At 42.7% G+C, this 13,277-nt stretch overlaps 1 protein-coding gene across 1 annotated transcript in view; it reads right to left on the bottom strand.

Annotated features, from left to right (window-relative positions):
- Positions 1 to 13,277, bottom strand: part of phlpp2 (PH domain and leucine rich repeat protein phosphatase 2) — a 39,055-nt gene that overhangs the window by 6,951 nt on the left and 18,827 nt on the right. Inside the window, exons 6-18 of the mRNA XM_076728108.1 lie at positions 10,421 to 10,575; positions 8,416 to 8,562; positions 7,010 to 7,240; positions 5,504 to 5,706; positions 5,283 to 5,343; positions 4,313 to 4,408; positions 3,572 to 3,727; positions 2,201 to 2,401; positions 1,707 to 1,869; positions 1,485 to 1,615; positions 1,141 to 1,254; positions 348 to 542; positions 3 to 234 (exon numbers count right to left, since the gene is read on the bottom strand). Of these exons, the coding sequence (XP_076584223.1) occupies positions 3 to 234; positions 348 to 542; positions 1,141 to 1,254; positions 1,485 to 1,615; positions 1,707 to 1,869; positions 2,201 to 2,401; positions 3,572 to 3,727; positions 4,313 to 4,408; positions 5,283 to 5,343; positions 5,504 to 5,706; positions 7,010 to 7,240; positions 8,416 to 8,562; positions 10,421 to 10,575 (2,085 nt within the window). The remainder of the gene's footprint in view (positions 1 to 2; positions 235 to 347; positions 543 to 1,140; positions 1,255 to 1,484; positions 1,616 to 1,706; positions 1,870 to 2,200; positions 2,402 to 3,571; positions 3,728 to 4,312; positions 4,409 to 5,282; positions 5,344 to 5,503; positions 5,707 to 7,009; positions 7,241 to 8,415; positions 8,563 to 10,420; positions 10,576 to 13,277) is intronic.

The following is a 13,277-nucleotide window of genomic DNA, read 5'->3' as shown; positions in this document are numbered from 1 at the left end:
ACCTCGGTAATAATGGCTTTACTGAGCTTAACTCTGTCCATCTCCTCAGTGCAGTTCTCCAAGCTGTAAACTTTAGAGAGAGGCACTGGTCGGCCATCCCGGCACAACACTGCCTGGCAGGTGCCCACATTGGCCACAGTGAGGCTGAAGTAGCCTCCTGGATCGGAAGGCTCATGGTGAATATAACACAGCAAGGCAGAAGCACCCAGTTTCTGGCCAGCCATACCTAGTTTCCTGTCACATGCAGACACAAACAAAACTGCTGACAAATACTGACAAAGTCACAGGTAGCAGTGTGATTATTAGATGTATTAATAAAGACTGACATTTAAAAAAATCTGTCTTACCTGTGTGAGGTTAGGAAAGTGTTGCACATATACACATTGTCAACACTGGAGTGCTGCAGCTCCTCGCACAGCACATCTCCCATGGTGCACTGCAGCAGCCGAGGCACTTCCTCGTTGCGGTCTCCGTCAAAGATACCATAACATGCTTCCACACCATCTCCAAAGCGGTCTACAGCCAGCACAGATACGCACAACCTGTCCCCAACAATAGATGGGCATTAACACATAGATCAGAGGTAAACCTCATACATACTTCAGGATGCAATGCTGCAGCTTCAGGTCAAGGGAAATGAGCAAGGGGTGGCAGCTGTCAATAGACACTGCTCTGTAGTCCTCTGTGGTGGCCATGACCCTGGAGGAGCAGCCAGGCATGCTAGGCTCTCAACAGTGATGCAATTTGCAACATTGTTAATTCAATCCAATGGAATTATTAAGATTCACTGCACCAGCTACTCTGAAAAAAGGTCCATTGACCACTCAGATGCCTGCGTTAGGTGCCTGCCAATGATTCAGATATTGACTCAGTGGAAGACACCTGCTCTGCGCTTGTACAGCAACATCCAAACGGACAGATATACAGTAGATCCTATGCACCAAAACAAGATTTAAAGAGGAAGTGACAAGCTAAAGCTATAGACTACAAAGACTGGCTGGAGGATGACACTGAATGAATACTTCATGCGTCTTCCCTTTTTACATGTATATAGCAATTTGAACAGATTGTGCAGCAGTTGCAGAAAATATTTATTTCAACAAGCAAAGAAAAAACACAGAAAGACAAATCAGTACTCACTTGTTCCTTTGGCCACTCATTTCAGAGTAACCATGGTTCCATGGAGTGGAGGCACTCAGCACGTCTCCTGCTGCCGTGGTGGACTTCTGATCTAATTTGAGGGTGGTGATGTGACTAAAAACAGAGAAGAAATACAGGAGGAGGCATTATAAATGATGCACCATTTCCTGCACCAGCACTAATACAGCCATATCATATTTTTATACATTGCACATATCCCTACAGTATGTGTCCAGACAACTACAGAATCCAAAGCCGAGACACTGGTGCTCATATTTTATGCTCGATAAATGTCACAGAGTTACGTGTTACTATATTAAACTGGTTCGGGTTTTGTGACTCACCTGAAGAGGTTGAGGGTTTTGTGTTCCAGCATCAGGCTGCTGTTGCCTGTCAGGTCGAGCTCCTGCAGCGTGGCAGGCAGCGAGTCAGGCAGCTGGATCTCAGTCAGCTCGTTACAGCTTAGATCTACAAGCTACAAATGTACAAAACACACATGAGCGGACACAGGCTAAACACAATCACGCACTCACTGGTCAGGAAAACGAAAGCAGAACGAGTCTGACCTTGATCTCAGGCAGGTTGAGGATCTCTGGGAAGACAGTAATGTGGTTGGAGTGTGCTATGAGGGTGTGTAGTCTCTTACAGCTGGACACAGTGGAGGGGATAGTCTTTAGCTTGTTGCCACTTAGATTTAGCTCCTCCAGCTGTTCCAGTTTACTCAGCTTACTAAAGACACACAAATAGAGCACTTTACACACACGCACAGATTATAAATATTACTGACTGTAAATATCCTCTTGGGCTCTCAAAACATACACGAAGGGCTTTGCAGAAGGTAGAAAGACAAGAGAAGATCCAATAGATACAATGAAATGAATAAAATGAAAAAGGATAAAAGATGAGACAATAAAAACAGACACAATACAATAAAAAGGAAAAGCAATAAAAAAGGTAAATGACAGGCACTCTATAAAAGTTTATAAGAATGACCTTTGTTAAGTAATTCCTAAGCCACAGATCACTTTTTAAACATTGACTGACGTGAAAGGTAACACACCTGGCAGGAAAAGAGAGTAGCTGGTTGTAGGCAATGTGAAGGACCCGCAGGTTCTGGTGTCCAACCAACAGAGCACCGCAGTTCTCATTCAGGTTGTTCCACGTCAGGTAGAGCTCCTGGAGTGTGCTGAGACTTTCCTCTGATTGGCTGCTGGGAGGAATATTTTCCAGGGCATTGGCTGACACATTTAAGTATTTTAGGCTGTGAAGGCAAATAAAAACAAGAGAAGCATTAGTTTAAGAAGAAATGTACACTGCACATTACTTCGCAGCCAAGATTACATCACCCAGTCCGGTCTCATTGCCTGTACACATTCAATCAGGGAAACTGGCAGCTTATCACAAAATGGGAGATATGGGATTGTCACATTTAAGGTCAAAATTAATCCAGCCAACTTGAACTGATATTCAGTTAATTAGCAGCATGATTAATAATGCATTATTGCAACAATAGTCACAGCTGCAGTATTGGTCATATTATAACAATATAAGGTTCAGGTATGTAAGTACAAGCCACCTGTCATGCACAGCCCGTAGGACATAGAGCAGTCTGAGTGCAGGGATAAATATGGATGGTTGAGGTGTGAGTTTAAGGCTTTTAAGCCTCTTTTAGGGGCTTTTCTTATTCTCATTGTTCTGAGGGTACATCTAGACACAGACTGTTCATTTATCCCTGCAAGTGGAGCATTGATTTACATAGTGTTGAACCTGCGCAGAGAGTGGGGGGGGCGGGGGGGGGGGGGGGGCTGCAATTTGAGCCCCAGCGGTTCTTATGTAATTGCTGTTGTTAAGTCATTGTCTGTGCCTGTCACATACTGAACATTATAGTTCAGTCAAACATTATTAAAGTGAAAGATGTCGACATCTCACTGGCCTTGTGGCTTTTTAGGATTCAGTGTCTGCACGAATATGAATATGTGAAAAGTGTTCGTTATCAGCCTCGTTTCTGTAGCCATATGTCGTTTCCATCAGTTCTGTGTGCAAATGCTTCCCCTTGTAAGCTGTGCAGCTCTTAGACCCATCATGCACAAAGCAGTCCCTGCCATCATGTCTCAGCATTAGAGACAGTAAAGCACATTAGAGCATTTGAACTGCTAATGGGTGTTAAGTGATTTACCACACAGGAAATAGGAGGGTAAATGAAGCTCCAGTTACAGCCCGGAACACTCCACTGATCTTGACCACGATTCCTACATGCAACCACCCCCAAAACGATGAGCTGTGACACAATAACTGCCAACTGCAACCAAACAGGTACACGTTTCAAAGCAGAGGAACCAGCTCTCACAAGGACTCACATGAAAAGTTTCGAGGACAGAACAGAAAAGGAAAGAGAAAGATCTGTAGAGAGAAAAAGGGCTGACAGACTCACTTTAAGGCCTTGTAAAACAGACTCTCAGGGAGCTCGGCTAGCTTGTTGTGCTGGAGGTCTAGGGCTTCCAGAGGGATGTGGTCAAGTAGGTCAGGCACTCTCTGCAAACGATTGTTCCCCGCCAGTAGCTTTCTTAAACTCAAGCTGTTGAGCAGTCTGTCAGAGGCCAGAAGAGACATTAGACAGAATAGACCAAAAAAAAAAAAAACTGAAGAACCCATGCTAACGAATACATCAGTGACCTTTTCAGCTTGGCTGCCTAAACACAGCGGCTTTTTATTCTCTCCTGAAACCATCACACAGGTCATGAGAGGGCTCAGTGGACAGAGGAATATTATCTCATTTACAAAAGCTTCTCTGATGTCTCGTTCAAATGCAAATGTCTGTGTTGAGTGTTGGCAGTGAATGATAACTCGGAGCCAAGCACTATATTTCACAGTTGCAATAAGAAGACATAAACTGCCTTACACAAAGAGACTGATAGCATCTGCTGTATTTGTGCCTTGTTCTTTCCATCATTCCACAACCATAACAGATCCTTACGGTGGACATCATAAATTGGCAATAGAGTGAGCAGTAACAAAGCATGGCCACATGTAATGTGACACCTGGTCTTCTAATTCTGGACAAGATAGCCGTGTGTTTATTACACGAGGTTGACTGCATTCAAATTATGCAACATGAAAAATAAAGGTTTCAACGGAAAAGGTTCAGGATTAACAACAGAATAAGGTCAGCGACCTGGAAGGAAGCTCAGACAGAAGGTTGTGCGTGACATCCAGCATCTCAATTTTTCTGCAGTCGCACACCCAGTCCGGAAGGTACTCCAAAAGGTTCCTGTCTCAACACACACACACAAAGTCACACACATTGAAAGAGACACGTGCAAACACTCAGACTGAGCGGTACAGTTGAGCAAACAGGTTTGAAATCATAGTAAACAGGAGGAGGAATTAACATCCTCCAGGGATATTTAAGCATGCAAATGGTCTCTGTGTGCATTTTAATAAAAGATAAAAATAAGTTTCCACGGTCAGTCCTGGAGGTTCACTGATGTTTCTCACACTGGCAGGCAGCTCATCTCATTTAACCCCTGACATACTGACTTTTACTGTACATAATCAGGCCTTCAGCCTGCATGACAAAAATGAAGTAGAATGAAATGTTACCTCAGGTTTGTGAGGTTCATTACCTTAAAATAGGGTGTTTTTTCCAGCCTGAAAGTCAATCTAACATTATGAAGGACTTTTTCTGGGCTCTTTGAATTTGCTTAGAATCTTTTCAATAACGCAGTACCTGACATAGTAACTAACACAGCAGCTTTGTATATACTGCAGGTGTGCCTTTGGTCCTTGGGCGTTATGACAAATAACAAATGTGAAGCCCAAAGAAAATTATCTGGAATCTGTGCAAGAAGAAACTGAAGGCACCAGAGCAGAGGACGAGAAGAACTGTTTTCTTTACATCATTTCAATCTGGAGACACCAACCTGATAGATGTTCTGAATGACAACACACTGGGTAGATTTCACAGAATACTTGTTTTGACGTTGTTGGGTATTGATTCTCCAAGTCAGTATTCAAAATCATTTATACCTCCACTAAGCACTGTGCACAACTAGATAAATGAACAATAAGATCCTATTTTTAGACATCAGAGCATCTGTGAACACAGAGACCACAGCCACTTCTTAGTCCCGACCAGAACTCACTGTGATAGGTCCATGTGTGTCAGCTGGTTAGGGACTGGATAGATGTTGACTGTTGTAAGGCCTGTGGGCAGATAAAAACAGCAATCAGCAGCTAAACATCTGGGCCATTCATATGTGTGTTTACAAGTGGAACGTATCACTGGGGAGAAGGGCCTTGACATAAAGACAAACAGCCAGTGGGGCAATAATAGCAGCTAGTTGACACTTTTTGTTTGACTCACGGTTGCTGCTGGCATGAAGCATGCGCAGTGTGAAACCGCTGAGTGTCAGAGTCCCCAGCTGGTTGCGTTGGCAGTGCAGAGTCTCCAGGTTAGAGACGGAGCTCAGGTCCAGTGAGTCCAAGCAATTGTCCCGTAAGTCCAGCTGCGTCACCTGGCTCACCGCCTCACGATTCTCACTTTTCACCTGCAGCAGTCCATTCAATCTGCATTTAACAGGCAATAAAAGAGATGAAATACCACTGGTTACTCCTACTGGAGCAGAGGAGCAAGTTTTGGATGAAGCACTAGGGTAACATCAAGTGAAAGCACTCTGACACGTCATACTTGTTAAAATTAGACCAAAAAAATAGCAGCAGTATGGTATTTAGGGTTGTTACAGCAACAGCTTGTTCAATTTATGGTGACAGTTCATTACCATACATTCTGTGGGAATGGGAGAACATAATATAATGGCAAAAAGTAAAAAAAAAAAATATTGTGATGGGCATGTAGAATTGACAAATATTGTAGCACTCTTTTGGGTCAATCAATGTGAATTTGAAAATGAAACACGTTAAACAAGTTGCTCAACGCAATCCCTCAGGTTTCATTAAAAATCTAACAAGATATTGTGTTTGCTGGATGACACACTGGGATCACTCCACTGGGAAAAACTTCTATAACTTCGTTTTGGCAGACTCATCTATATTTAGCATGCTACCTTTTGAAACAATTCCCAGGTGGACAATGAAAAGCAGAGAAATTCTGAGTTCATGACTGTCAGTCAGGTAAGGCACTGCGCTGAGATCCAGGCTCTCCCTGATCCCTTCTATCCTGCTAATAAACAACATCTCCTCTTTTATGAGAGCCACCAGCCCGCTAATCCACCACAGATGCACCTTGCCCTTATAAAAATGGTCTGCCAAACCGCAACTTCCGAAAAACCAGGGTTGAATTATCAGCCAGTTGTAGGTGGAGCAGTGGGTGCTGTTTGATCCTCAGTAGGCAAATCAATGAGTACAGCTCACCCATCCCTCATTACCCATCACAGAGGTCCCCTTGAGCAAGACACTTAGCCCCCAGCTGTTCCTGTGGAGTTGCTAAATATGTATGACTGCTGTGGCAGGCAGCTCCCAGGTGCGAATGTAGGTGTGAACCAGAACAATGCACAAAAAAAAAGCATTTGCACTCAGCAAACCTGGCATCTAAAAATAAATGTTTAATAAAAAGGTGAGGCTTGGACGAGTGGCGAGGAAAGGAGGACTGGCTGAGGTTCAGACTAGTATTTATCTTTCTGCCAATGCCAGAGGAAGAAATAAAAAAGAAAAAACTTAATTGATAAATGGCAGTGTGGGAATATTCTCTACCTGTCTTCAGACTCACTGAACGATTGACGGCGTTTGTGTGGGGAGTCCCTTTATAAGACGTATTACATTTTACATATTGATCCAGCAGAGACAGGAGAGAGGGAGCAGACTACGGAAGTGCAGAGGCTGAGAGCTCCTTATCCCCTGACTGGCCTCTTACCGGAGGTCGATGTTTTTCAGGTGGCTCATTCTAGCCAGAGTACACAACTCCAGACTCTCCACTCTGTTCCCAGCCATGGCTAGCCTGTCCACTGCACTCAATTTCTCCAGCACAGCAGGGACATGAGAGAAGTTATTGAAGGAGAGCCCCAGGCTGTTGAGCTGGGACAGGCCACCCAGCTCTTCAGGCAGGGAGCTGAGGTGGTTTCCATCCAAAGACAGCGTCTGCAGGCTACAAGATAGAGAGGAGAAGGCGTTCATGTTTTGCTTTCTTTTACTTCCAGTGGTCAAAATATCTGCTTGTGCCCATTTGTAATTATGTAGCTTTTGTTTACTGAGGAGCATCGTACATTAAGCAGGTCCTCGAAATGAAAACTGCCTGATTTAGCTTCTTAATCTGATTGTATAACAAAGTATTTTAACTTCATGCCATTAAAACCTCCATCCAGATTTTATGAGAGCATTAATTATGTGCGCAAGGGCCTTAAAGCGCAAACCAGAACAACTGTTTTTACAAAACAAAAAGCAAAAAATACAACGGCAATACAGTGAAATAACATCACATTACAGAAAGCAAATGAAGACGATAGAAAAGCTGATATTACAGCAAATAAATTATTCTCTTCCTCATTGCTGATTGAATATTGATGATATCACTTCCAGCTGGAGAAAAGTACAAAATTACAGTCAATTTCATTTAAACAGCCCAATATTACAAATCACAATTTGCCTCAGGGGCCTTTATAATCTGTACAGCATATGACACCCTCTGTCCTTAGACCCTCCATCTGGGTGAGGAAAACCTCCCCAAAAAACCTTTTAACCTTTAGAAATCTCAGGGAGAGCAGCAGAGGAGGGATTCCTCTCAGAGACAGACAAAAGATGTCATGAGCACAGAACAAACCAAAGACAAAAATCACAGTTTATACAGATGATGATGATAAAATTACAGGTACATATTGATTATAAAACATATGTGGTGACTAACACTTGACGTTCTGTTTTGCTATTTTGTTTTTATCGTTGGTTCTCCAAAATATCGACCTAAGAACCTAAAAAATCCACTTTAAAACATCTTTACTTGCTTTCTGAAAAGTTGTCATGGTTTGCCCTTCACAGCCACCACACATGTGATATACAGACAAATTATTGAGGGGAATTGTGACCTTAATTGCAGTTTGTGCTTGGTTTCAGTGTGTGGCTGTCTTTGGGATTTACTTCTTATATAATTACTTGCTGATCTTTTTAAAATGCTTCTTCAGTGACTTATCTACTTCATGCAATTTTACCATTAAACAGAATTGTGTGTGTACTGTTTGCTCATGCATGCTCTGACCTCTTTATTCATGTAATATGTGCAGTGTACATATGCAGTGCATGCACAGTATGTGTGTCACTGTGTCACACCTTTGAAGGTTGCCTGTCTGTGCAGGGACAGTCTGCAGACTATTACAGGAGAGGTTGAGTTCAGTCAGGCTGACAATCTCACACACACATTCAGGGAACACACCCAGACGGTTGTGAGATAAGTTTAGGCTCTTCAGCTGAGAAAACCTAAAGAAAGAAGAGAACAGCCTTAAAAACAGTAACAGTGAGTGACGAGTGACATCGTGTGATGCGCCTGGATGTGTCTCCATCCGCTCTCTGACGTCACTTGACCTAGCTCTGCTCCAGTACAACAGAAAATCTAAAGAAAAGGGCACATAAAAAAAAGGCAGAGTGTTTGTATTTCCACAAAGCAACAACGATGAAAGGCTGCGGTTTAAACTAAGCTTAAACTATGCAGTTTTTATTTGTTGTTGCTTTCAAGGGGTAACATAAGATGACTGACCACGCACACTGTGAAGTTAAGAAAGAGCAGTGAAAATCCAGGAAGATTCAATGAGACAGACGAGCAGCTTAGCTGACCTGCTGCTGTGGTCCACATTTTCAGTCGCGTTTGCAGAGCTATTTGTTGTGCCTCAGGAGACTGCAGTGGGCAAGGAATGTGAATAAAGAGAAGATATATGGCACAATGAACAGCGAAGACTGAACACCAATTGTTGAATCCAGGGCGAACACAGTGGAAATCAGATACTGTGGATTCATTCCCCACAAGTTCACTGAGGGAGTTTTGTGCTGTTATTTGTGCTTCGGGCTTGCACCATGTTATTAAGAGGGCTTTGAAAGCAGCTGGAAAAAGTCAGTCAGTGGCTCAGCAGGCAAGAATAGACAGTGTTCACATTGAAAAAGTATTCAAATGACCCCACCGGTGCCTTAGTGTTACCAGTGCTAAGGTCTCTGCTGGCTGCTACGAACAGAAACAGGTCCTCAGCATAAAATTCTTATACATGTGTGTTTTACACACACATTTGTAGCGCAGGTCGAAGAGATGAGTGGTGCCATGCGGCTGCAGAGTCACATCTCCCATATTAACTCCACCTTCCTCTTGTTCCCCTGCGTACTGTGAGCAGCGGAGGTGGCTGCCATGACTCACAACACTGGTCAGAGAACAGGCCATTTCCTTTTATCCATGCATGCTCCTTCTAAATATACAAGCAAAACGGAGGGACACCAGCAATGGAGGGGCGCCAGGCACTGAGGTTTTAATCTTTTTTAAGCACACACACCCAGCCAAGCAATAATGCTGGAGGAATACAACAGGAGCCAGAGGGGTTGGAGATGATTAACACTTAACAGCAATGCATCAGCTGATTAATCCATCTTATTTAAATACACTGCAAAAAGTAAACTCTACGTATGATAGAAAGTTCTTTATCAAACTCTTACCAGGCAGTTTTTTTACTAGTACATTTCACTTGTTTCAAGCTTTTTCATGCTTAATTATCATAACAAGATATTATAACGTCTTTGTGAGATTTTATTACTGGTTCTGAATAATATTTGAACCTGGAATTTCCAGAATTATAAAGCTGTTTGATCAACACTTTTTTTTTACTTTAAAGATAACAGCAGGTTATTTCAGACTAGATATTTTCACATGTTTTAAAATCTTGTCAGTGAAATTTTCCTGCTCTGTTAGCAGATAATTTTGCTTATTTTAAGTAATGTTTCAAGCAAGGTTTCTGAACTGAATGGAGTCCGATTAATGCGGAGGCTGCAGCAGCACAGGGGAGGAATTAAATGCACGTCTTGTCCACCTAATTTGGATCACTGTAGAAATTTCTCAGCTTAGTATTATCTCCTATGCTCAAAGAAAATAAAATCAGTTAAATAAACCATGAAACACAGTGAATGAGCTGAGGTCAGAGCACAGGGTCAACTACAACATAGAGCCCAAATATCGAGCACAGATTCTCTGTTGTGCAAAAGCATGTTCCAGCAAGGCCACGAGGGCATGATCCCGCGCTCCTACGGCCGTCTGTTGGCAAACATTTGTGAAAAATTCTTCAGTGAAAGGTTGCGTGGTTACCTGGGGAGGTTGAGCAGGCCTCCAGGCCCCTGAAGGCTCATGAAGTTGTGTCGCAGGTTGAGGTGGGTGATATCCTGACTGTAAAACAGATATTCAGGCACCGCTTCCAGACTGTAGCAGGACAGGTCCACCAAGCTGACTGTCTGAGACACCACCTACACACACACACACACACACACACACACACACACACACACACACACACACACACACACACACGTTAACCACAAAATCATAAAACTCCTTTCCTCCACCTTGCAATCTTAAAAGCATTTCATCAACACAGTCAGATTGCAGCCACCCTAACACCTGACGCCTTGTGGCCAACTCCAACCCAAAACGCTGTACACCCAACAGCGGGCTCCACCATCGGAAGAGCTTTTAACCTTACGTGAACAGGGACAATGGACAGTGGAAGCAGCTATATTGGCCCCAGGTTACGCAAGCAGCCTGCTGCCTTGCCAAGACATTACTTCAGACAGACAGTGCCCCAGTTTCCAGTTCAATGAAGTTCATCTTCCAGGGAAACACAGTGGTCATGGATTCAGAGAGCAATAGAGTAACTCCTTAATATGAGCCAGTTAAAGTCAGACCTTAGCAAACGTGTGCACATACACCAAGTTGCCTGTTTTTTGGGAACACCTATTTAAAACTAATGCAGCCTAATACAAGAAGCCTGCAATAAACCCTAAAGGTCGGAATGTTTAGTCTTTGTTATGGTCATTTTTCACGTTATAGTTTGTTGTGCTGCTGAATTGTACTGCCTTAGGCTCAGCTAAAGCAAGCAACCCAGGGAATGGATGCAAGACAAATAGCAAAAATATCACATCAAATAGTGTTTTATTGCATCGACTGTACATGTTTGATTCTGTGCTTGTTTTAGCACAGTTCAAATCTCTCACAGCTGTTACAGTACAGTCACACAGCTTCGTCCCACATTTTTCTTGTACAAAACGCAGCTGCACAGATCCTACATCATCTCTGAGATGATTGTTTACAGGCCAGCCATCATTGCAGGCTACCACGCAGTGCTCGTCCAGGCCAGGCTGAGGACGGTTTCCTCCATTAACTACAGGGCTGCACACTGTGCAGCAACCCAGAAAATGGGATGGCTGCTCAGCAGAGCATGACATCACGTCACTGCTTTTGGAGATGACAAACACAAAACTGCTCATCTCCCGCAAAACTACTCATGTGCCAGCCACTTTAAAGAAGAGACTCCTCTTTAAAAGAGTAATTAAGTGATGTGAGAGTGGGACGATGGACACAGACTGACAGAGAAGAATTAAAGAGGGGTGGGAAGCAAAATAGAACAGTTTAGCTGTTTTAGATGATTTGCATAGTAATTAACATTGTGACTGTGACACACTGAAGCAATGTGATAGATGAGGAAGACACTGAAAAGAGACAGCTAAAAAAAACCTCACACGATGAACAGAGGTTCAGTGATTTTCACCAGTTTCTGTGGTCCTCTCAGTCTTTGATCAACAAGTCACTATGTGTCCATTCATACATGAAATCAGATCAGTTCCTGTAGAGCTGATGAACCGGGGCTCAAACTTGCCTAAATAGCACGGCTGACCATAGCTGCACATCACAATCCTCGATGTTCATTCTGGCATATATGCCCCTGCAGTTTAACATCACATTAAAAATCCTTAAAAATATGTTTACACCACAGCTCAAACACAGGTAATCTGACTGCTTATGCAATTTCCTCAGGAATATCTAGTCCAGCCAGGCTGCGCATGATTGACATCTCCAGTCCTGTTAGCTGTTAAAATCTCATGATGCCACTGACATAAACATTGACAGGATGGTGCAGCAGTTCAGCCTCCTCTGAGCAGCTCCTGACTTCTTCAAAAACAGTGGAGGGTGTTAGTTCTTTTTCTGGTGTGATAGTTACTGATTAATGAGTTATACAATAAATGTTATTCACTGATTTAATTAACCGCACACATAATTTTAGCTGATTTGTAATCAGGGTTATGTATTTAATGCGGTTTATACTGCAACAACTAACAAATCATGATAAAATTATGTCAGGCAGGATAACATCATCTATGTTCTTGTTTACTGTATCTCCACCAAATTCACAACCAATGTAAGCAACAGAGAGCACTTTGCAAAATTAGAATGCAATTAATCTCCTATAATAGCTGTTTTTTCATAGCATAATTACATAAGACCATAAATCACATATTTACGCCGCAGTCATTGAGTCAGTTTTCCTCTGGTTTTGAGAGAAACCTTTCCTTTGCAGTGACTGTCACCTGGCAAACACTGCGTTGTCTCTAAATATATGATTTAATATATTCAAATGCACATTTCCTCTCATTTGTTCGAAATAGTGCAAATTGCTAATTAACTGTAAAATGTATGTAATGTTATCATTTTAAAGATTTACCTAATTCATCTACAGCAATACATTTCACACCTTCTGACTTCCTGTTTTGACAAACACCGATATGCTGCTCTATCGTGTGTCTCTACACGAGTATTCAGTCCTATCCTGCTAAGTCATGTTGCAAGCACAAAATCACTTGGTCTCTCTCTCTCTCTCACTCACTCACTCACTCACTCACACACACACACACACACACACACACACACACACACACACACACACACACACACAAACAACACACACTCACTCTTACAATTTATGCAATGTAGCATAAACACTGGCCCAAATCCACCAAAAACCTTCATCAGTCATCCTCCCCTGTCTCCATAGAAACCTCTCGTCTAAGTCTCAGCCTAAATACAGTGCACTAACAGGCTACTCTAACCCAGTAATCCATACCACCATGGTCGAGAGAGATCCTGGACTTAGCATGAATCTGCAACTAATTGG

The sequence above is a fragment of the Chaetodon auriga genome, chromosome 1, assembly GCF_051107435.1.
Source record: "Chaetodon auriga isolate fChaAug3 chromosome 1, fChaAug3.hap1, whole genome shotgun sequence".
Taxonomy (NCBI): domain Eukaryota; kingdom Metazoa; phylum Chordata; class Actinopteri; order Chaetodontiformes; family Chaetodontidae; genus Chaetodon; species Chaetodon auriga.
This window is presented reverse-complemented; position numbering and strand designations above follow the sequence as displayed.